Genomic DNA, 23,033 nt, shown 5'->3' on the forward strand with positions numbered 1-23,033 from the left:
AGGCAGCTATAGTCTGTGAATACGGACTTAAAACTAACAGCAGATTAAACAGCTAAATGTAAAAGTATAAATATGATCCATGTCAGTTCTCCTAATCTAATGACGACTATTTGTCAGAAATCAGTCTTGTGAAAGAAATTGATATGCTACATACTAATATTGCCATGGCTAGAATTTTATTGACAGTTCACCAATAGACAATCCACTTTGCACAAATAGTTTTTAAAATGCATTCACTGATTTGGCAAACATTAATGATTTGATTCGAGATTTGCACACTAAGACTCAGAAAAAGTGAAATAAAATGATTGCTGTTTAAATGGCATGTGTTTATCCTGTTTTGTCAGGTGACAGAACCTAAACAACTGTGCTGTGTATCAGACAGTGATGGAGAGAAGGGGTCACAGGTGATGTTGAACGATGACTTGATATTATTATGCCTGGTTGTCCTGAGATTTAAAATTGTTACCAATAATAGGCTGAGGCATTCTCTGTCAATGCTCATAAGAATCCCTCAATGTTTTTTTATTAGGGGACAGAAGCAGATCAGCCATGTTGTAGTTCAGGTGAAGAGGCAAAGTCACAGGAGGTGAATCTGAATGTTGATTATATATAACATATAATATGTGTGTGTGTATTATACATGTTGATTATACTAATATTTAACATTATGAGGAGTGATAGGCTGAGGATGTAAGTGATTCATTAGTGTTTTTGGCAAAAGTTTTGAACTGACATGTCTCACTTTTTTGTCACGCTATTTCATCAGATGGCAATCCTGTCAGGTACTAGTGCAGTCAGAGGGGAAGAGTTAGGGTCAAAGGTGAGGCCTATTAAAGGCATTGTCCAGCCCCCCAAAAAACTTTACTCACTATTTACTCCTTAAGTGGTTCCATTCCTTTGACATTACACTATTCCTTAATTTAACTTAATGAATTGCATTTCGAGTGGATTAATATCAATCGAAGCATTGCTAGTATTAATGTAAAGTGATTTTGCATTTTGCAGCATATTAAAAAAACATGCATTCCGTGGACGGAGTTGGGGTGGCGGGGTTGGTGGGTGGGGCAGGGGATGGGGGGGGGGGGGTGGAGTCATAGGTCCCCACCAATGTCCAGAGCAAATCTACGCCCTTGAGGCTACATATCGTTTTAATTCACATTCACATATATATCGCATTAATTCTTATATTATGATATTATATTTCATTTATATTTTGTCATTTGTTTTATCAAAATTATACCAAGGCAGTTTTATTGCTGTGTAAGTAGTTATAGACAAACCCATGTAGTTCTATGGGTCTCGCGGTTCGCTTCACACTTAAAATAGGTTTATACATATTTTTAACGCAGTGGCTTTAGTTCCCATTTTGACGGGTCCATATAGCTCTCCGCATATCTGCAGCTCCCAATGCGCCCATTGTGACTTTTTGATTTCTTGTGCTACAAACTTCCGCCCTTGTCACACACAGCAGGAGCCCTCGGTGTGAAGCTGCGGAGCGGCCAGGCTAGTCGCGGTAGCCATTAGAGCCGATCCCGGCACGTGTCCCGCTACCGGAGCCTCTCCCAAAGCAGGGTGTGTTACTTTCCCCTGCCGAAGCGCGGGGCACCAACCCCTGTCGCCGTGACGTGAGCCGGATTCCTAACGTCAACAGCCTCCAGAAAAGCAGCCGGGTCGCAGCAGCGGCGCTCTGGCGGCCAACATATGAATGCCTCGGACACCCAGCTTCTCCCGAAAGAATAACTATATAAAAATAGACGTATGCAAAAGCGATCCGGTAAGTAGAGGTTTTCCTACGGCGCCTGCAGCCGGATGGCAGTGCGCGACCGACGGCCTGATGAGGGCGTTAACGTACATGCCTTTGATCGCAAATCTATGGCGTATAAACACCACCTTGGTGTATCAGTCAGCGATACTTTTTAGCAGTTATATGAAAATTCCGCTCCTCCCGAACTATCGGTGTCCCCGATCGGGGGACGCAGCTTTGCAGTGGGGATCCCAGGCTCCTCCCAGCTGCCCCCGGCCCGCTTAGGAAATCCGCCTGGTTCGTGCGGCAGATTCCGCCGCGCTGGCCTTACGGTTCCGATTGGTCTTCCGGCAAAACCCTCGGCTTTGATCGTTTCTGAAAAACTACGGAACGGTGTCTGAAGCGGAATAGCAGGTTTTTCCAGAATTCGGCTGTATGACTAAGCTATACTACTGGCAGTAGCCTATGTGTAAGTGATCGCAAGTAATACTCTATAAATAAATAAACAGATGAAAGTTTGGTTTTACGGGCTGTTTATGCGGCCAGTGTTGTGACAGTAACACTGATGTAGGAATGTAGGTTGCGTAAAGAAAACTTTTAAACGACCCCATGACAGATCAGCGACCTTTCGTTTACTCTTCCCGAGCAGGGGCAGAAATGTCGTTTGCGGACCAAACCCAGTTCACCCCGCTGGTGGTATGTGAGTTAGCGGAGGACACCAAAGAAGAGGCTGTGGAGTGGTTATTAAGCAGAATAAAAGAAAAGCAACGTAATGGAGGTGAGTCCAGTCGGCGTTGACATGCCTCTCCGTCTTAGGATAGTTGTTCATTACTGTTTTATGATAGTATTCGTCCCCCTGTTACTAGATCGTTTTTAGTAATGTGGCAGCTAGGGCTGTAAGAGAAACTGCCAGAACAGCCTTATAACAGGGGGCGGGGCCTAACAGTTACCCGTTCTGGTAACGTTGACCGAATGTTACGGGTAACGCTTTACTTGACGGGGCACAAATAATATAGTATAATACTATTACTTGTGTATTTTTTTTTTTTTTACTTATGTATTAATTAACCAGAAATTAAGTGTTAGTTACATATTTATCTCATGTTAATTCATCATTAATGAATTGTGACGCATGTTTTATCCCAAGCAGTTACTATATCTGTTAATTCTGTAAAATTTTGTGAACTACTGATGGAACTACTAAGGAACTGCTGAAGGGCCAAGTAATCGATAACACAAGTGAAATACTGATCTCATATTTGTTGATCATTAACGAATTGTGACGCATCTTTTATCTCAAGTAGCAACTATATTTGTTCATCTTTAGTCCTTCAGTAGTATCTGAGTTATTTCTATTTGTGCCCCGTCAAGTAAAGTGTTACCCAGTTAAGGTAAAGAAGCATTCAAAGTGTCCAGTTCTCCTGATCTTCCCAGAACGCTATCCCACTACTACAAATAATACTAATAGTTAGTGCTGGGCGATAAAGCGATCTCGATTTTTTATCGATAAAAAATGAGGACGATCATGATGATACACACAGACTATAAAACTCGATCAACCAAGTTTGCTCCGTTTTAGAGAATGCGCTGAGACAGACAACTCGATGACCTATCGAGGAGAGGTTTACTGAAAGCCAGCACAACAGCCAATCACCGACGACGTTGTAATTTTGCCCATCCTACCTTAAAGAAGCAATGGGTGCGTTCGACTTGGGCTTTGGTCTGTCTGCAGCTGATGAGACGTGGAGTGCGATGTGCTGGTGTTCTGTCGATTTATGCTGCCTTGTCGAAAAATGCTACCGTAGTGCTAATCGATAGCCCTAACTCTTACTCTAACCCTAACTCCCCAAAACCCTTACCCTAACCCAGGGGTGTCAAACTGCAGTCCTGGGGGGCCGGAGCCCTGTGTAGCTTAGTTCTTTCCCAAATGATTCAGCTCAACAGCTGTGTGGTAATTAGCACAAGAAGTTGAATCAGGTGTGTTAAACAAGGGGAAGCCCAAAAATGTGCAGGGCTCCGGCCCCCCAGGACTGGAGTCTGACACCTGTGCCCTAAACCCTAACCCTAATCCCAAGACGGTGGAATTGCACATGCGCAGAAAGGCTCGGGCGCGTCTCGATAGGTAGGATTTTATGACAGAACACCGGCGGCTGCAGGGGTGGAGTATAAACTGACTGCAGCCAAGTCGGACAACTTCTACTCCTCGTAGTCTGTGAGACTTGACTGCAATGGCAGCACTGCCAGAAGGGTGTAAATACATCTATACAAATATCACCTGCATGCACATTACTTCTTTTACAATAACCAGCTCCTGATACAAACTGTTAGCAGTGAATAACACTATTGTGTATAGTGGCTCTGTGTAAAAAGATAGCTGCCAGGAAAAAGATTAAATACACGTATTTCAAGGATTCAAAGTTTTTATTGTCATGTACAGAGTACAATGCAATTCTTACTTGAATGCCTTCTTCACAGACTGGACGATTAAACGAATAAAGCAGCGCAACATTACAGTAACTAACAATAAATAAACCACTAACTTACGTGTACTGTTAGAGTATTTATGTAATTTATTTAAACTTTATTTTACCAGGTAAATGAACTGAAAACCAGTTCTCACTGCTTTATGTGCTTTTCTTGAGAAATAGCAGATAACGCATTGGAACAGCAGTAAGACTTTATACCCGCTAATTTTACCATCACTGAATAGCGGAAAAGCAGATTTAGCGGGACATCATTCGCGGGTGTCAGGGAGCTGCTGTCAATTTGCGGGAGACAGAAATGGGATGTCTGTGTGTGTTTAATCCTCTGGTTTCCTTTGCAACTTGTCAGGAGCTGAGTTCCAGGTCAGTCGGCTCCTACCAGCGCTGTCCCAGGATGATAAAAAGGAGAACCCCAACATTTTCCTGGTGGGGGCCTCCTGGCAGAGGCTCCTGATTGGTGCAGAGGATCTGGGTCTGATCAAGGAGTTCAGTGACGGCTCCATGCGAACCTTCACCTACGCCAACCGGGAGGACTTTAAGGACTTCCAGGGTGAGGAGACTGAGCTCAGTTCCTGGGTGCTAATGGCACTAAATCACATTGTTAGATTCTGTCCGCAGAGCCTTAGATTACCAGTGCTGGGTTCCATTTACCTCGGAGGTGGGAATTCAGAACTGGGAATGATGTCACATATGAGTTAACAGTATTCCAGTACATAAAGTCCGAAAGCCACTTAGCAGTACTAGGGGCCCGTTTCAAAAAGCAAGATTTCTTGCTTACCTGGATGACTAGTCAGATTTAATTTACCCAACTGTAAATGGCCTTTATTTTCATTCACTTACATTTAGCCAGAGTACCTTAAATTGTCTGTTTAAACAAGAAATGCTGTTTAATGAAATTGGCCCCACCTCTAGCCCAGTTAATTGTTAGCAATATTAGTGGATACCAACACATTACGCGGTATTTTGCCTAGCAACATGTACACAGATGGCGGTTGGACAGTACTGTGTGTACAACCAATTTAATAAACCATAAATAAGACGCAAGTGCTAATAAACAGCATAAAACTACAGCTTTAGCTTCTGTTGATCCGGGGTGCAGCCATCTTGGATTCTGAGCTCCGACTTCAGGGGGCGTTCCAGTTATAATTTCCGCAACTCGGAATTAATGAGTTACAAGTTGGGTTTTTATCCCTTATGAGTTCAAATGGAACGCAGCATAAGATTCCTGCTATTACCCTCTTGCACAGCTGGTTGTTTACCGCTAGCCAACACGGGTTTAGCCGCGCTTAGCTAACATAATCAGCAGTTAATGTTAACTGTACTAATTACTGTTAGACCAGTAATGGGCAAACTCAGGCATAAGCGGTGTTTGCTCGCCCACCAGGGGACGGCGATGGCTTCCTCAGCATGGCAGAGTGCCAGCTCATCATCAAGCATGAGTTGGACACCCTGCGGGCCAAGCAGGAAACGTACGTGCCCGGCTACCCCAAGATCAAGCTGTACCCGGGAAAGTCAATCGGTAAGGATGCCGTTTCCACTTCCTGCCAGCTGTCAGGATGATTCCCTGGGGGTGCCTGGTTTACTTTGTGTCTTTGGTTATTTATCGTAATTAGCACTCGGTGCATGTAAATCTTTCACACACCCGTTGGAGGCTCATTCTGTCAGACACATATTATTTGCAGTTTATCCCTCCTGTACATAAATAGGATAAACCATGTTAGAGTCTGTGTCTAATATTCACCCTATCCGGATTCCTACCCCTTTTATAAAATTAGTGCGTCGGATGCACTCCAAAGGGATCCTTCTCCAGATCTTCCCTCTCCATGATAAAGAGGAGTTGAAGAGGTTGTCCTCCACCTGGTACCAGCAGATCAGAATGGCTTTCCAGCCTCTCGGTAGGTGTGCGTGGCTGAAGGAGGTGTGTGGCTTGGTGGGTTTGGACTCTGAGCTGATGACCAGAAGGTTCCTGGTTCAGATGCTGTGGTCGGCAGAGTGATTTCACCCTTTGGGCTCTTGAGCAAGGCCCTTATACCCCAGTTGCTTCTGGGACCACCTGACCCTACGTTATCAACTGTACATCACTTGGAATAAAGTGTTTGCGAAATAAGTAAATGTAAGTGTGTGAGATGGGAGAGGCAGGCAGCTGAGAGACCACAGATGGCGTTCTTCATTCGCAGAGGTCATTGGAAATCCCTGTTGCCACATCCTGATGCATATGAGTCATGTTTTGTTGGCAGGTCAACTGGCATATGAGTACAACTCAAGATAAGGCTGCTTTTGGGTTAACTAATGATACTTTTGTGTTATGTAGATGAACAATCAATACAAGTCCTGTCTGTGATTGGATGGTTTGACTCTTTGGTTGCCTTAGCGATAATTCCATCAGTGGCTTTCCAGAGTTGTTACAGGCTGGGTTTCTTCCAAAGACCCCTTCTCTATTCTAGGGTGCAGGTCTGCAGATAAGGGAAGTGCTTTTTTTTTTTTGTAAATTTTTTCTTGAATAGAAAAACTTTATTTAAAATCACGAGTCACAACATTTTTTGTTTGTTTACAAACCAACCAAATTGGAATGTATATAGTAATGTTAATTAACCATTTGACCTTTTAATCAGCAATTCTGTCCTTACAACAAACACTACTTGAGCAATAATCTAATTAATTATTAAGGTATGTAAAAAAAACTGTAGATATTTTTAAAAATTGCAGGAGTCATTATAGTTGTTTTGTTATACTAAAGTTTTCAGTACAAATGGACATGGATCACTTTGGTCAATAACTGTTCACTTCTGAACAAACCATTTCCACACAATCAAAGTGGAACCTTTTTTTGGAACCAGTTCTTCCTCATCCAGCCATGCCGTGCACTGACTGCGTAACCAGCCCGTGTGTGGACCATGTGCTGTTTACCGTGTGACATGAGTGCAATATTTTTAGCAATCTGATGGTATTTCAAGCCGGGGTGTAGGAACGTGGGGGGGCGTGTACCACCCTATATTTAATTCGACTTCATTTGTCCCTCTAAAAAAATGAAACTTTAAATTAAGTTGTGTCCCCACAAATATCAATATTTCTCCTACGCCAGTTTTTTTTTACCAAGTTAGCTAAATGGTTATAAAAGAACAGCTAAATTTTTAGTTCCGTATGTAGTCATTAAATTGAGATGTTATGTGGGCTGAAATTACTTTGTTGCAACCTCCAAACACACAGAGTGTTATAAGAGCGTTAAGTCGTGCTGTATTGAAATAATTGCCTTATAACTCTTATCGCCGATACAATTGCAAATAGTTTGAAAGAAGATGTTATTCATTGGACAGTACAGGACCATCACTGTAAATTAAGCCTCTCCTCTTTGTAGATGAGTTAGTGACAGTCGTCCTCCCCTGATTTGTGGCTATTGCCATCTTACCGTGGTATTCTGTTCGCTCCAGATGACATCCGGCGCTACTTCGGGGAGAGCCTGGCCCTGTACTTCGGCTTTCTGGAGTACTTCACCTTAGCTATGCTCCCCATGGCCATCATTGGGATTCCCTACTACTTCTTTGACTGGGAGAACTATGACAACTATGTAGTCTTCGCCATCTGCAACCTGATTTGGACCACGGTGATGCTGGAGATGTGGAAGCGATTCGGGGCCTGCCTGGCGTATAGCTGGGGCACGCTGTCCAGGAAGAAGGCCTTCGAGGAGCCACGGCCCGGCTTCCACGGCGTCCTGGGCCACAACCCCGTCACGGGCCGCGAGGAACCTGTCTACCCCAACGCCAAGCGCCATCTGCGCATCTATCTGGTGTCGTTGCCGTTCGTGCTGCTGTGCCTCTACGTGTCCCTGTGCGTCATGATGGTCTACTTCGACGCAGAGGGCTGGGTGCTGGGGCTGCATGATGTTGAGCCCACGTTCTGGACAGGCCTGCTCCTCTTCCTGCCCAGTATCGTCTATGCCGTGGTCATCGAGATCATGAACCGTCTCTACCGCTATGCTGCCGAATTCCTAACCGATTGGGGTATGTACACCTTCCCCATCGCTTCTGTGACACTGATCACTTCCCCTCACAGCCAGCGGTGTGTTTACAACCACCACTCACTGGCCACAAACTGCCTCTACCCAATATTAAATAAACACGTACCTAATTTAGGAGATGCTGAAGCAGCATGTTCACGTAACCAACTAGCTAGCTACGACCTTCTGACTCTACTCACTAGCTAACATTAATGTTATACACAATTTTAAAATGATCATATCCCCTCCATTTTGGGGGGTTCAATCCAGAACACACTGCAGAACAGTGCAACCTGGTTCTTTATGAAGGAACCAAGCTTCATTAAGGGTGCTTTTCCACTGCACTCGGTACCATACTTTTGTTATGGTACTTTTGGTACTTTCCCTTTTCCACTGACTTGCGGTCCAGTACCAGTACCAAAAGTTCCAGTATCTAAAATACTAAATTAGCTGGGGTATATTTTTGGTACTTTGGGTTGGGACTTGTAAAATGTTTCTTTGTTGATTGGTTATGCAAATAGCCAGCTTCCAAATCAGTATGACCACTGTCTTGTAAAAAATTATGAATTCAGAAAACAACGATAAACAAAGTAAAAAATAAGCAATAATGGTGGATGGACAAATGAAAAGCCATGATTTAGTTGTGATCTGGTCAGAAGAACAGATACAACAAGATCGGGATTGCATGACAAGAAATAAAGAAGTATATGATACTAGGGCAGTATGCTCCTGAAAGATTTTCAAATATTGTGATATGGTTTTGGTGTAATAAATATTCAGATATTTATAAAGAAAAAAAGGAGTTTGAAGTAAATTTCTCACAAACCCATCTAAAAATGATCATACTTTCTTAAAGTACCAAAAGTACAATACCTGGTGCAGTGGAAAAGCACCATACTGTAAGTAGTAACCTGGAAGCTTTACTAATTAATGCCAGCCAGGTTCTTGTTCACCCTGCCGCTCCATGCCCAGCAAACCATTAATGCACCGAAAACGCCACACTGCTTGTTTACAGACTGAGAACAGAGCAGAGCTTGTTGTCCTGAGAACTGGTGGTCATGTGTCTAGTGGAGAGGTGAAGTTGTAACTCCATGAACTCTGAGGAAAAGTGGTGCAGCTTATGTTTATTTTTGTGTTCTTTTTTTTTTTTTTTTTTGCAGAAAATCATCGTCTAGAGTCAACGTATCAGAACCATTTAACTCTTAAAGTTTTGGTGGTAAGTGAGCACATGCCTGAACGTCCGTGCCCACAGCGACCTGTGACCTCGACCCTGGAGACAAGGGCCGCTGCTAATCTTCCTCCATCTTTGTTGCCCGCAGTTCAACTTCCTGAACTGTTTCGCCTCCTTGTTCTACATCGCGTTCGTGATGCAGGACATGCCTCTGCTCCGACAGGTAGGCCTGCAAGGCTGTGTTTACTGTACCAGCTGCCCAACTTCCGTGGAGCTTAAGGCCATGTTTAGGTCTATGTCTTGTTTAGGAGATACTGAATTCACTGATGAGTTTTAAGCTGGAGCAATTAGAATGTATACTTCTATTGAATTTACAGTTGTATCTTTTTAAGACAAGAATAACTCAAAAGAACAAGAAGTCCAGCAGCTCTGCACTGCTGTCTGCCATGTTCGGAGACGATTCAGTGCTTCAGTGCATGAGGTGTGTCCCGCTTCCTTACAGAGTCTCGCCACGCTCCTGATAACGTCCCAAATCCTGAACCAGTTCTTGGAGGCCTTCCTCCCCTTCTGGCTCCAGAAACGCCGCAACAAGCGGGTCCAGAGGAATGAGAGCCAAACCGCCCTGGGCTCCAAGCTCCCCTTTGAGAAACAGGTCATGCTGGAGGCGGACATGAGCACCTACCTGGTGAGGGCTTCCTGTTGGCCTCTGGATCCTGAAACTGTGGTCGCAATATGGTTGCGTGAAATCTCTAAGAGGGACACCTTTATTCAGCAAAAACCTTTTCCACTCAAGATAAAGGGTCTTTTCCTAAGCAGCTAATCAAAAAGATAATAATTCTGGTAGTCAAGGTTATGCAGTCTTTGTTTTTAAGGGTAAACATGAACATGAAGCTCAGGTGTTTTGCATGTATAGTACCAGTCAAATATCTGGACATTGCTACTGAAATGAATTTCTTTTTCAACAAGATAGCGACCCTAAGCAAACCTCGAGGTTATGTAATAAGTATTATCTTGTGAACAAGGAAAGCGATGGAGTGCTGTGACAGATGACCTAGTCCCTAAAATCCACCAACCGAAACCCTATAGCAGTGTTTCCCAACCCAGTCCTCGGGGAAGCCCAGGCAGTCCACGTTTTTGGTTCCTCTCAGCTCCCAGCGCACCTGTACCAGGTATTGGGTGTTCCTCATTGGCTGGGAGATGGGAGGGAGCAAAAACATGGACTGTCCGCGGTTCCCAGAGGACTGGGTTGGGAAACACTGTCCTATGGAGCTGGTTTAGGGTGAGTTGGAACGAAGAGTGAGAGCAAGGTAGCCAACTTGTGCCCAGACCTGGTTGGCGTATATCTGTGGAAAATGCACACCTCCCACACCAACCAAAGCTGGTTGAAAGAATGCTAGGAGTAATACTGTCATTTAAGCAAAATGGGGCAACTTTAAAGAGTCTATAATTTGAGAAAATTTTGAGACGTTGAACGCTTCTCTTGATTGTTACACTATTTGATGTGCATTGCTGCATTGTCTCAAGGTCTTTTACTGTACAATAAGATTGGTTAGAAGCAGGTGTGTCCAAACTTTTGACTGATACCGTAAGTAAAATATCAGTGACCAGTTTGCTGTATGAAATGTAATCTGAGCTTACTGGCTGTTCTCGGTGAGCTCATGGGTGACAGTGTTTTATGTTTTCCTGCCTGCAGGGTACGTTCGATGACTACCTGGAGCTCTTCTTACTCTTTGGTTATGTCAGCCTCTTCTCCTGTGTCTATCCCATCGCCGCCCTGCTGGTGGTGCTCAACAACGTCACGGAGATCTACTCGGACGCCCTCAAGATATGCCAAGTGTTCAAGAGGCCCTTCTCTGAGCCCGCAGCCAACATCGGCGTGTGGCAGGTAAGGGACTTCACGCGGTCAGCGTCGGATTTCCCGGAGTAGTTTGTATCAGTCATGTTCTTGAAGTTATGCAATGTCCTTCCACAAGGGGTCAGCAGTCACTTTGCCGTCTCGATTTATAGATTTTTTTATGGAAAGTGGTTTACAAGGAGAATCAACTTCAGGTACCAAGTACATAATATAACAGGCCTATGTAGAGTTGTACATAATTCATGAAGAAAGGATAATGGGCACTTTTCCCTTGCTGTCCTGCTCTGTACACATCACTATAGATATGGGCTATTTGCTATGGGAGTCACAAATGATGATAGCCACTATCGTCTACAGCTGGCCTTTGAGTCGATGAGCATCATCGCCGTGGTAACCAACTGTGCGCTGATTGGCATGTCGCCGCAAGTGAAGTCATACTTCCCTGAGTCGGAGAGCCAGCTCATCCTGCTGGTGGTGGCGGTGGAGGTAAGCAATCTCATTGGATGAAAGATGTGAGGTGATACCGCGGCGAATGTGGGAAACACATTCCTCAGATGCCTTCTGTTTGGGACCAGATGACGTCCCACAGCCGACACACCTAAAGTCAGTGAGGGGGGACAGACGGTGACCTTTCTGGTTTCTGACTGGATGAATGAAAGCAGCTTCCCTGCTGCATTGCCCCTCACGCAGATGCTCTTCACTGTACGATGGCTGGGTGACGCACATTCAGTAGTCATCAGACGTTGAATTTTGATCTGTTCCCTGGCTATATGCTGTACGATACGTCATGCTGATTCCAGACGATAACAGCATCGCCCCAGTCATGCTTCCAGTCTGTAGCGATTGTGAGTGACCACCCCTCATATAGTGTTTACAACATATCGTACATGTTGTTTTTTTTTTTTTCCTGTTTAACCAAAATTACACAAGCCCATTATGCCCAAGTGTGTCATATCATATCTCATTCATATTCGGTTCACGATATGATGTATTTATGATGTATTTTTCCCTGTTACTCATTGGCTAGTTTCTGAAGGTTGACGGCAGTTATATATGATGGTCTGGGAATGTCCACGTTTGCACACAGCACTGATAAAGAGGCCTTCCGTGACTTAGCAAACTTGCCGGAACTTTCCACGGCACAGATGTATCTCCGACTCGAAGGTTTGTCATGACGGTATGAACGTAGGGACAGAGGTCAGTGCTGAATCACCCTGCCAGGGCTCTTTGCTGCCAGCTTGGTTCTGGCTTTAAAATACTTCCTGCAGATAAGAGTGAAGCTAACATTCTGTACTGCCATTCACTCAGTCACGGAATAGGAGCCATTTAGCATCGTTTCTGCACTGACTTGTTGGGTTGAGGCAATTACTTTATGGAAGTGGGTTGAAGCTTCCCAGTGAGTCCCTGTTCTTAACTACTACGCCCTCTGCTGCTCACAGCAACTACTGCCATACATTAAAACCACAAGTCTGGTTTCAGAGTTTTGAAGCCCGGGAACAGATTCGATCCCACTACACGGTTGTGGGTACTGGGGGGGGGGCTCCTTTTCTGGCTCCTGGGAATCATTTTTTGCATTTCCAGGTTGGTCATCTGTGTTTTTTTTTCTTTTTTTGTATATCTCAGCACTCAGCAGAGATTGGTGACAGCGGTACCAAACATACCCATCAGGGGGTACGGGGGCTCCACCTTGGTGACATGGCTGAACCAAAGCCTGCTTTAATTCTGCCCCGACTCAGGGGAGCAGGATTGGAGAGCGGCCATTTTTCCGCCTGAATTTGATTTCCCTAAACATGCTGGTTTACACAGTAAGGTGAAAGCAAACAAGCATTTCCTTTGGAGCACTGCTCCTAGCCACATACAGAGGGCGCCAGGGAGCCGTCCGATTGTCTGCAAATGTTTTATTTGACAGACACCAGGGTCTCTGTCCATTTTCTGGCTCCAGAGCAACCTTCAGGCTGAACACAGTCCTGTGGAAAATGCACACCTCCCCAAGGAGATCGACCAGTGTTTGAAACATGTTGTCATTTGGTGAATCTTTTTGACTCTGTCTTTCAATGTGACATTTAGTCTTAATTCGCACCGTAAGCATAACCGATCACACGCCATTCTAGCACCCAGGGCTGAATATTTGGGGCCCAACCTACAGGACAAAATGCTGCAGTAACCAGCAAAAACAAAATTTTGGGACCTTTAGAACTCGGGGCTCGTGTGTAAGTCTGGCCTTGATGGCATACAGAGGCTGCGGCTTCTTTTGTCCTCATAAATGACTGGCTGCTGTTTCTGTTGTCTGCTGTACGCATTGGAGACTTGTGACCCTAAACTTATTGGTTCAACTTTCCTTCTCTCTTCTCTCATCTGGAGGACCTTCTGCTGTAGTCTCTGGTTCTGCTCTGGTTCTGCCCTGTACAGGTACACATGCTGGGCCTTGATCCTGCGGCTGAGTTGTTACCTAGGAGACGACCGTAAACCGTTAAAGACACAAAAAAAAGACTCAGTCCAAGCTATAAGACAGATTTTATACACGCGTGTTGATGATTCTCCCTCCTCACCCCAGGAGACTCACTTGTTTTCTTGAAGCTACTTGAAGGCTCAGTACCCCATACAACAAGAGCGCCCCCTGCTGGGTGGGTGAGACATAAACACCAGACGCACCATAGCGCTTGACAAGCCTCCTGTCAGCAGCCCGGAGCACGGGAAGGGGATCAGTAGATCTCTGAGGGCACCTTGGCTGGGTGTCTGGGAGCGTCTGGGAGCGTACCAGGATGTTTGGGAGGGGGTCAGGTACTTAAGTGAAGTCTCAGACTGGCCCCCCGAGGTGAACAAAGCCAGGAGAAGGAGGTATATCAGGCAGCCTCTGGGTAAGGACTAGCCCTACCTTTACTTAAAGCTTTTCATGCGTGTGTCTACAGTCCTGCAGCTATAGTCCATGGCCTCTCTGCTAATTACACTAACGAGAGTCTGGCCGCATTCGGTGGGCAGTACGGCACACTGAGCCAGAACAATACGGGGTCTGTTTCTGTTCCGTCCTGCTGAAAACATCGACGGGGACGCGACCGCGGAGCGGCTGGGTGGAATGGGGTCGTGGGAACAGAGATAATGATGCAGCGTGTTTTAATTAAAAATAATTTGAAATATTTAATTAAAAGATTACAGGGTCATGCCAAGTGATTTATTAATTTTACCGTTTTAACCCTGATAAAACACAGTAGTGTTTTTTTTATTTATTTTATTAATTAATTATGTAATTTTCCAAGAAATATTTTCTGGAAGCACTGCAGAATTAAAGGTAGGGACGTTCTCGCTTTTATACGCCGTAGTGTGATGAGAGTGATCCACGGCTGGAATCTGCCGAGTTTATTTCATATCCGGGCCGAAAATGCCATCGCTGTCATCCTGTCTCGGCAGCTCACTTTCAGTGCTCAGGTAATTACATCAGGGCAGGCTTCAGAGAGCCGTATCCAGGCAACAGTGTAGCCACGGCGACCAGTAAGCCTCGGAAGAAAGCATGATAGTGGCAGGTTTGGAGCAGTGGTGTTGATATAGGAGTATGTGCTGTTTAAAATACCTGGAACGGAGAATGGAGGAGATGGATCCTGACCGGGATACTACTGATTATCATTTATTTTTGTTACACTGGTCTTAGCTTTGAGAAAGAGGGATAATGGAAGAAAGAGAGTACAGTGGCACGAGAGTACCTGTAGCAGTGGTATGAGGAACACAAGAGTATCTGTAATGACAGTAGGAGGTATACGAGTGATGGTAGCAGGTACACGAGAGCACCTGTTGCGATGGCAGGAGGTACGTGAGAGTACCTGTAGCGACGGCGGGAGTACGAATGTCAAGAAATCCTCTCTAGTGAGAGAGTATGATGGCCATCTTGGTTCAAGCGATCCGCTTCGGTCTGCTTATCTTGCCGCAGGGTGGTTGAATGACCACGTTGTCTCCTGTTATCGGTGGCCATCAGGCATGGGGCCGCATAGTAAAATTAGGGGTTTGAACCCCCCCCACAAATTTGTTTGCTCCTGACCAAACACATAGTCACAGAGTATGATAATGAGTTTGAACCTCCCTGGAATTCCATGTGCCGGAACCTCCTCAGAATTCATTTCCGGCTATCGACCTGGTGCCTGTCCATTCATATGACAACAAGGAGCCATCTCATCTGATCCTGTACATACAGTGCATAGTATACAAAACGATACAGATGTACACCAGCAGGGGGCAGTCATGATGCCCATGAATACTGCACTGAGCAGATCCGTTTTGTCTGAGGTGTCTTTTAATGGCTTATATTTTACTCTCTATGCATTCATACGGTTGGATGTGCTTCTCACATCCAACCGTTACACACCTCACGTCGTTACACACCTCACGTCGTTACACACCTCGCGTCGTTACACACCTCGCGTCGTTACACACCTCACTTGTGGACACCATGGGGCTGCACTCGGGTCTTGAACTGGCAGCCTTTGAGAAACAGTCAGGTTTCTGTAACTGCTACGCACCCTGCTGGCCATGGGAATGTCTGCAGTCTAAAATCATGGGCTTTCTCCCAGAAAATGCTTATCAGAATCTTATTAGTCGAAAGAAGGGAAGTTGAGCATCAACGACAGGCAGCATCAACGACATGCGTCGACTGCAAGGTGCCATCCGATGATGTGGCTCATGGCTTCTCCCTGCGTTCTCCTCACTTGGGGTTTGGTGTCAGTTGGCAGTCAGGGGGGCAGTGTTGTCCAATCACACACACACACACTCACACGTTTTTATTCACATCTTTGTGGGGACTGTCCATTCATTTTTGCGGGCATAACCATAATCCCAACAATAACAACCTTAACCCCTACCCACCCCTAACTGTAACCAAGAGTAACCAAACAAAATACAAGACTTCTGGCATTTTAAACCACTGTTTTTTTTGCAGTCACAGATTCTTGTATAATTGAGCTTTCCCTTGTGGTTCCCACAACATCTAAATAACGTGTTTTATCATATTGTGGGAACAGTTAGTCCCCCAAAACGTTATATATACCTAACACACAGACTCTCTCTCTCACACACACACACACGCACACATGTTGGTCTTCTTATCTAAATGGGGACCATCCATTCATTTCTATGGGAAAATATTCCCTTAACCCCTACCCATCCCTAACCTTAACCATTGGTAACCAACCCAAATACAAGACTTTTGGCATTTTTACTTTTTTGATTGCATTCACAGATTTTTATAAAACTGAGGTTATCCAAATGGGGACCTCAAAAGATGTCCCCAAAAGTATGGAAATTTCAGGTTTTACTACACTTTGGGGACAATTTGGTCCTCAAATGTGATCTATGCAAACACACACACACACACGCACTTCTCAATTAGCCGTGGGTTTTATCTGCATTTGCACAGTTGCCGTAGTGGCAGTAATCTCCCGAGTGACAGATACGTGGTTACAGTATGTCGCTGTGTGTCCCCTCGCCGACAAAAGGGAGATTAGTGTCAGGCCGTTTCCGAAAGTCATCCAGCTGCCTTTGTTTGAGAAACCATGTGCTCTCAGTTTCGTTACGTTTTTTTTCTTTGTCAGTTTTCTCATGTCGCTTAATTTCCGCTCGGAGAAGGACGCCCCGATTCACAGACTGTCTGACCGGTGAGCAGTTTGCCAGGGGATGCAGTACCAGCTGATCAGAAGTGATTAGGGGTTTGGGAAATAAAGCAGTAAACAGTGAAGAGCGCTCTGGGCAAATAGCGAAGCTGTAACAATTAACGCAAGTATTACTGTGTTAATTAAACTGCCTTTCTGACCCTGTTTCTCTTTTAAATGAAAAATATAAATATAGGAATAGGAATCGTGGAGGTCAGGAGTGTCATTTACAGACTTCCTTGTTAGAATAACAGAATTTTAGTACCTAAGACGTTGGTTGCCAGCCAATCAGTCAGCAAGACATTTCGAGTTGATTGTGATGCAACTTCCTTTTCCCCCAGAAATATACCGAGCCCCCCCGCCTCCAAATAAAATCGAAGCATAGCAATTTTGAAGCTCACCGCAGTATTTTGACTTAAGACTGTCTTAGACTCATCCATCCATCCATCCATCCATCCATACACCGATGGCAGCAGGGGGCACATGGCTGGGTTGCACCCAGGACAGGATGCCTGTCCTCTTAGATCATATTTGGTGCAAATGATTTTTTAATGACCTGACAAGCTGATTTTCTGGCAGTGTTTCTCTCCTCCTCTGCCAGTATGAAATTCCCAGATTGAGCATTTTCAGGAAAAATGAGTCACCCAGGTGGGTGACAATGCAAGCAGTTTCTCCTGCCGCGCGATTACTGCTGTCACGCCGGTGATAACAACTGTGGACGTGCACAGGAAGCACACGGGACAGGCAGCATTCTCCATCACGGACTGGGGGGGGGGGGGGGGGTTTGCTTCCACCAGACCGTTTTATCTGGAGCGTGAGGAGAATCCGAGAGGTGTTTCACAGCCTGGGCATTGCCGGATCGGAGTTGAGCACGGGCCCTTTGCTGATCAGTAACAGAGGTTGCATGTAATCTCTGTTCTGTTTTCATTTGGGGTCGCTAGTTCAAAGAGATTGAAAACTCCTGCTGTAGAATATCAGCTTAGCCATTGTCCTGGTGGAATACCCACAATGCACCACAGCTCCCAGAGCACTGACAGGATGCAGAACTTCTGTTCAAATATGTAATTACTTCTAAATCTGAACTTGGCATGGTTTTGCCCTTGGTTGTCTTTCAGCTGCGAGTTTCAGAGAGTAAACAATATGAAAATGAGAGTTTTCTTCCCTGTCGCGGCGATTAGTCATGCTCTCTGGGATGCCGGCTCGATCGGAGTGCTGTCCCGGGATGCAGTCCTCCCCTTCTGGCTGCAGTGCCGGGCCTGAGCCGCCAGACAGAGGCAGCCGCCTGGTCTGTGTTAGATGGGTCGCTTCTCCGCCCTGGAGGGAAGGTGACGCTCTGGCCGCACCCTGAACCTCAAACCAGACTCCTCGGGCTTCCTTCTCCAGAATCGTCCCGTTTTTCCTGGAATGCCGTACGCAAAGTTACATTTAGTGCCACGTTTCAGACGTTTCTTCCCATTGATGCGGCTGAATATTTGTCGGAACAGTTCAGGGTTCGTGCCCTGCTCAAAGGTACAACAGATGGACTCCCCTGGGACTTTGGCCTTCTGGTTCAAGCCTGTGTGTATTTAGCCAGTACCATACAAGCTGCCCCGCACTGAACATAGTATATGAAAGTATAAAGGGTCACTTTGCCAGCAACTGCCCTGAGTCCAACCCCCCCACCGCCTGGGCTCCCAAGTCATGTCATCGTGGTTCATTAAACAATCACAGGACAAGAGTGTCGTCTTAAGGAGAGGGTAAGATGCTGCTTTTTTGTCTTTGCTGCTGTGCAACAGAGTTGGCACCCTGCTTGGTCAAAGCGTGACTGTCTATGAGGCGGGAACATCTGAACCTCGATTCGCTTCCTTTTAGGAAAAAATTGCAGCTCTTTCGAGGTACTCGACTCGCCAAAGAGAGAAAAGTCCGCCTCAGAGAGAGCAAGCCGAATGCCCTCTGACTGAACGCTTAGTCCAGGGTGTAACACGCATCTCAGAGGTCTGCCAGAAGATAACGAGGCCCAGCAGCGGAGTGGAACGGAGGCTATGATTACTGTGTTTACGGGGTCTGAGGTTGCTTCAGCAGACAGCTGGACTCTGAGAGATGTCCTCAGACCTCCAGGCGGTCACGGAGCAAGCTGTCCTTGATGCCATAATTGTGTGGAGTTTTGGCTGAGATTCTCTCTCTTTCTCTCTGTTTTGGTCACAGCACGTATTCCTGGTGTTGAAGTTCATCCTGGCGTTTGTGATCCCTGATATTCCCAAACACATCCAGATCAAACTGGCTCGTGTGGAGTTCGAGTCCATGGAGGCCCTGAAGAAAAAGGTAAACGAGGGAAACTCCTCGTCCTTCTGGAAAAGTCTGAAACTGCATATAACTGTGCCTGGGCAGGAGAGATGGTGCTGACAGAGCAGCAAGTGTGTTCCCTTTATAAAAACACCACACGGCACGGCCCCTGTATAAACACGCCACACTGCACGGTCCCTTCATAAACACGCCACACTGCACCGGCCCTTTTTATATACAGGCCACACTGCACCGCCCCTTTTTATATACAGGACACACTGCATGGTCCCTGTATAAACATGCCACACGGCACGGCCCCTGTATAAACACGTCACACTGCACGGTCCCTTCATAAACACGCCACACTGCACCGGCCCTTTTTATATACAGGCCACACTGCACGGTCCCTTTATAAAAACACCACACGGCACGGCCCCTGTATAAACACGCCACACTGCACGGCCCCTTCATAAACACGCCACACTGCACCGGCCCTTTTTATATACAGGCCACACTGCACGGTCCCTGTATAAATACACCACGCTACACGGTCCCTGTATAAACACGCCACACTGCACCGCCCCTTTTTATATACAGGCCACACTGCACCGCCCCTTTTTATGTACAGGCCACACTGCACCGGCCCTTTTTATATACAGGCCACACTGCACCTCCCCTTTTTATGTACAGGCCACACTGCACCACCCCTTTTTATGTACAGGCCACACTGCACCGGCCCTTTTTATATACAGGCCACACTGCACCTCCCCTTTTTATGTACAGGCCACACTGCACCGCCCCTTTTTATGTACAGGCCACACTGCACCGGCCCTTTTTATATACAGGCCACACTGCACGGTCCCTGTATAAATATACCATGCTACACGGTCCCTGTATAAACACGCCACACTGCACCGCCCCTTTTTATTTACAGGCCACACTGCACCGCCCCTTTTTATTTACAGGCCACACTGCACCGCCCCTTTTTATATACAGGCAACACTGCTCCGCCCCTTTTTATATACAGGCAACACTGCACCGCCCCTTTTTATATACAGGCCACACTGCACCGCCCCTTTTTATATACAGGCAACACTGCACCGCCCCTTTTTATATACAGGCCACAGGACACATTCCTTGGGACACAGTGGCCAGTGGTCATGGCCTCCTCCTCAAAGGTCGTGGCCGGCCGAGGCTGGTAGCTCCTATGAACTTCCTCTGGAGGATCTGGTGGCCACATGCTGTGCTCATTGTCCCGTCTCCATCCAGAACGGGCTTCCTGGCTGGAGCATTTCTTGCAGCTGTTCCCTGGAGGCTGTTTTGGCTGTTTTCCTGCAGCAGACGCCTGTCCCGGGCATGTGCTTGCCTGCAAACCCAGTCCTTTCTTCCAAGAGGGGCTTCAAAAGTTCACAGTTGAATATTTACCAGGTCACAGCCCCCGTCCATGTCACGGAGACCCATTTAAGAGAAGTACACGACTCTCTATTCTGCCCGAGGTCTGCCGTGCGACACACCGGCACATCAGAACACGTACTCTGCCGTTAAGACATGCCAAGGTCTTGTTTTCATGTTATCACGACATAGCCAGTCTGTGCCGTTGCACCCGCAGAGTTTTCCACTTTTCTCAGGGTGTGTGCATCACAGCTGGGGGACTGGAGTGTGGGGGGGGGGGGCACGGTTGTAGGAGATGCTCAGGAATGCAGCGTTTTGCTAGGAATATGTAATGTACATACGTCACAGAGAACTAGTACAGTTACAGTATTAATATTTACTAAACTAGTATTGAGTCAGTAGAGTACAGCACTGAGTATAGAAAAAAAGCATACTAAACTAGTACATGTACAGTACTGAGGTATACTAAATTCATATATAAAATACTATACTGCACCAGTACAGGTATATCTGTAATGTGCACAGCAGCCTCCATTTAACTGTTTCCCAGTTTCCATGTCGTTGCCACTGGGTCTCATGTACAGACTCTGCTCTGCCAGAAAGGCTGGGAACAGATAAGGTCACAGCACAGACAGCCTCTCGGGGTAACTGCTCACACTGAAAAGTCTCAGCTGAGGACACAAAAACCCCTTGAAGTTGAATGGCTTCACTAGAGAGTTTCCCTGCCATAGACAGACTTACACAGGGTGAATCCGGTCTCATTCTCTCTCTGACTTACACTCACTGACAACAATCTCCCAGCAGAGCACTGCACACACATGCTCAGTGAAGCCATCCCCAGGCTGCTGGCTCTGCTCTGCCCCGCACACACACACACCCCTTCACAGTCTCTCAAGGGACACATTTGCACTCACATCACTCAGCTGAGGGTGCAGACAGACATCTTCAAGCATTTCAACAGTCTGGAGCTCTGAATTCATGCTTCCTAGGCTCTTTGGGGAGTTTTTTTATTTTAATTTTTTTAAAAAGTCATGTAATTGGTCAATATGGCAACCTGTGTCCCTGTATCCCTGTCAGTCAAGACAGAAGCACTGCTGCATTATTCAGCTCTTTTGGTCACCATAAAAATGAAGCACAAGCAGGGACTCCTAGATTAAGGATTGCACTGTACTGTAAAAGAGGATATAAGGGATATGTAAGTGCTGGGAATGTGTGGGAGACATCGACACTGTGATAGGAGGAAAACATCAGAACGCTTCACAAATGTTTCATCTTTTGGCAGAAAATGCTGGAAGCACCAGCGACACCGATCAAAGGCCAGTGACGACGCATCCCGGCGACACGGCGGACGCGGGCAGCTGAGGCGCCGTCCCAGGGAAGCCAGCGGCATTTACAAGCTGACTCCCCATGCTGGGATACCGTCGGACCCAGTGCCGTTAAACTGTACACTTTGTCTCTCTTTTTGAAGCAGTCACAGCTAGCGGAAGCCATCAGGGTGAGAATCAATGTCAGTTCTACTGAACAGGATGTCCTGGGGAGCTTTGTTAGATTATTATGGTCGGTTTCCGTTGAGCTGTGACTGACACGCTTTAAACGAAGCCCTTGCTTCACTACAGACTGGTGTTCACGGCCAAGCCAATATTGCATGACCTCCCTTTCGTTATTTATTTACCTGCATTTCTGTTAATTGCGTGATGCAAATGGGCTAAATACCACCGCAGCTCCTCTGCTGGGAATCATTGTGGTTATGAGCGCAGGTCACTGACTGTTACGCCCCCTGCTGCACACACCCTGCGTTGTCACGCTCCAGTTCCCGTCGGAAGGTCGGTGCTCATACTGTCCGGAGGGATCTTGGCACTTTGCTCAGGAATTGCAGGCCAGGAGTCGTCCAAATATCCAGGGACACCAGAGAGTGTGTGACACTGACTCGGGGACTGTTGGGACCCCATGTGGCATGTAGTCCCCATTTCTTACTGTCCTGCTGCAGATCAGTACCCCAAGACGCGCATGTGAACAGTCTACAACAGTGAATCTGCCTTGGTCAGCATTTTGTGTGCAAACAGAGATAATAACGGCAAATGCTCTTTCTGGGTTGTAAAAATGCTTAGCGGTCGTCTACTAACAGATCAAACTGGCAGCTTGACGGAAAAGATGCATTTGATGGTTTAATTTGGGGCTATCTTTAAAGTAGCCAGTAGTTAGATGGGAGCAGGGTGCTGGTTTGATTACCCCTCGCTGGTAGAAATCGATTTCCGTGAAGCTCCCGGGAAAAGAACAAACTCGACTGACGCGCCAAACCCCTTTGTTCAGCTGGGGCTGAAAATGCTGAACTCAGACCCAAAGCAAGCAGGTGAGATGCTGCAGTGTTAATCGGGAAGAAGGGAAACGGCGGCTCCACACTGCTGCCAGCCTGCTCCTGGTGTTGAATGAAAGAGGGTGCCTTTGAATTCTGCTCAATAAAATGTTAAACTGCATCAATCCTCCTGGTCACCTGTACTG

At 46.3% G+C, this 23,033-nt stretch overlaps 1 protein-coding gene across 3 annotated transcripts; it reads left to right on the forward strand.

Moving 5' to 3' along the window:
• The first annotated feature begins 576 nt into the window (after nt 1-576).
• On the forward strand, nt 577-23,012 carry ano10a (anoctamin 10a). Of its 3 annotated transcripts, XM_072705926.1 has the most exons (14): nt 577-823; nt 1,472-1,777; nt 2,397-2,525; nt 4,580-4,780; nt 5,615-5,749; nt 6,006-6,125; nt 7,659-8,228; nt 9,385-9,440; nt 9,544-9,618; nt 9,898-10,080; nt 11,089-11,280; nt 11,608-11,736; nt 19,065-19,181; nt 21,817-23,012. In XM_072705926.1, exons 2-14 carry the CDS (start codon nt 1,762-1,764, stop codon nt 21,856-21,858), a joined length of 1,965 nt encoding a protein of 654 aa, XP_072562027.1. In that variant the 5' UTR covers nt 577-823; nt 1,472-1,761; the 3' UTR covers nt 21,859-23,012. The 3 variants fall into 3 exon arrangements, with proteins under 3 accessions (XP_072562027.1, XP_023683751.1, XP_072562028.1); XM_023827983.2 differs by lacking the exons at nt 577-823; nt 1,472-1,777 and adding an exon at nt 1,811-2,216; XM_072705927.1 differs by lacking the exons at nt 577-823; nt 1,472-1,777; nt 2,397-2,525 and adding an exon at nt 3,325-3,446.
• The last annotated feature ends 21 nt before the right edge of the window (nt 23,013-23,033 follow it).

This window comes from Paramormyrops kingsleyae, chromosome 23 (assembly GCF_048594095.1).
Source record: "Paramormyrops kingsleyae isolate MSU_618 chromosome 23, PKINGS_0.4, whole genome shotgun sequence".
Taxonomy (NCBI): Eukaryota; Metazoa; Chordata; class Actinopteri; order Osteoglossiformes; family Mormyridae; genus Paramormyrops; species Paramormyrops kingsleyae.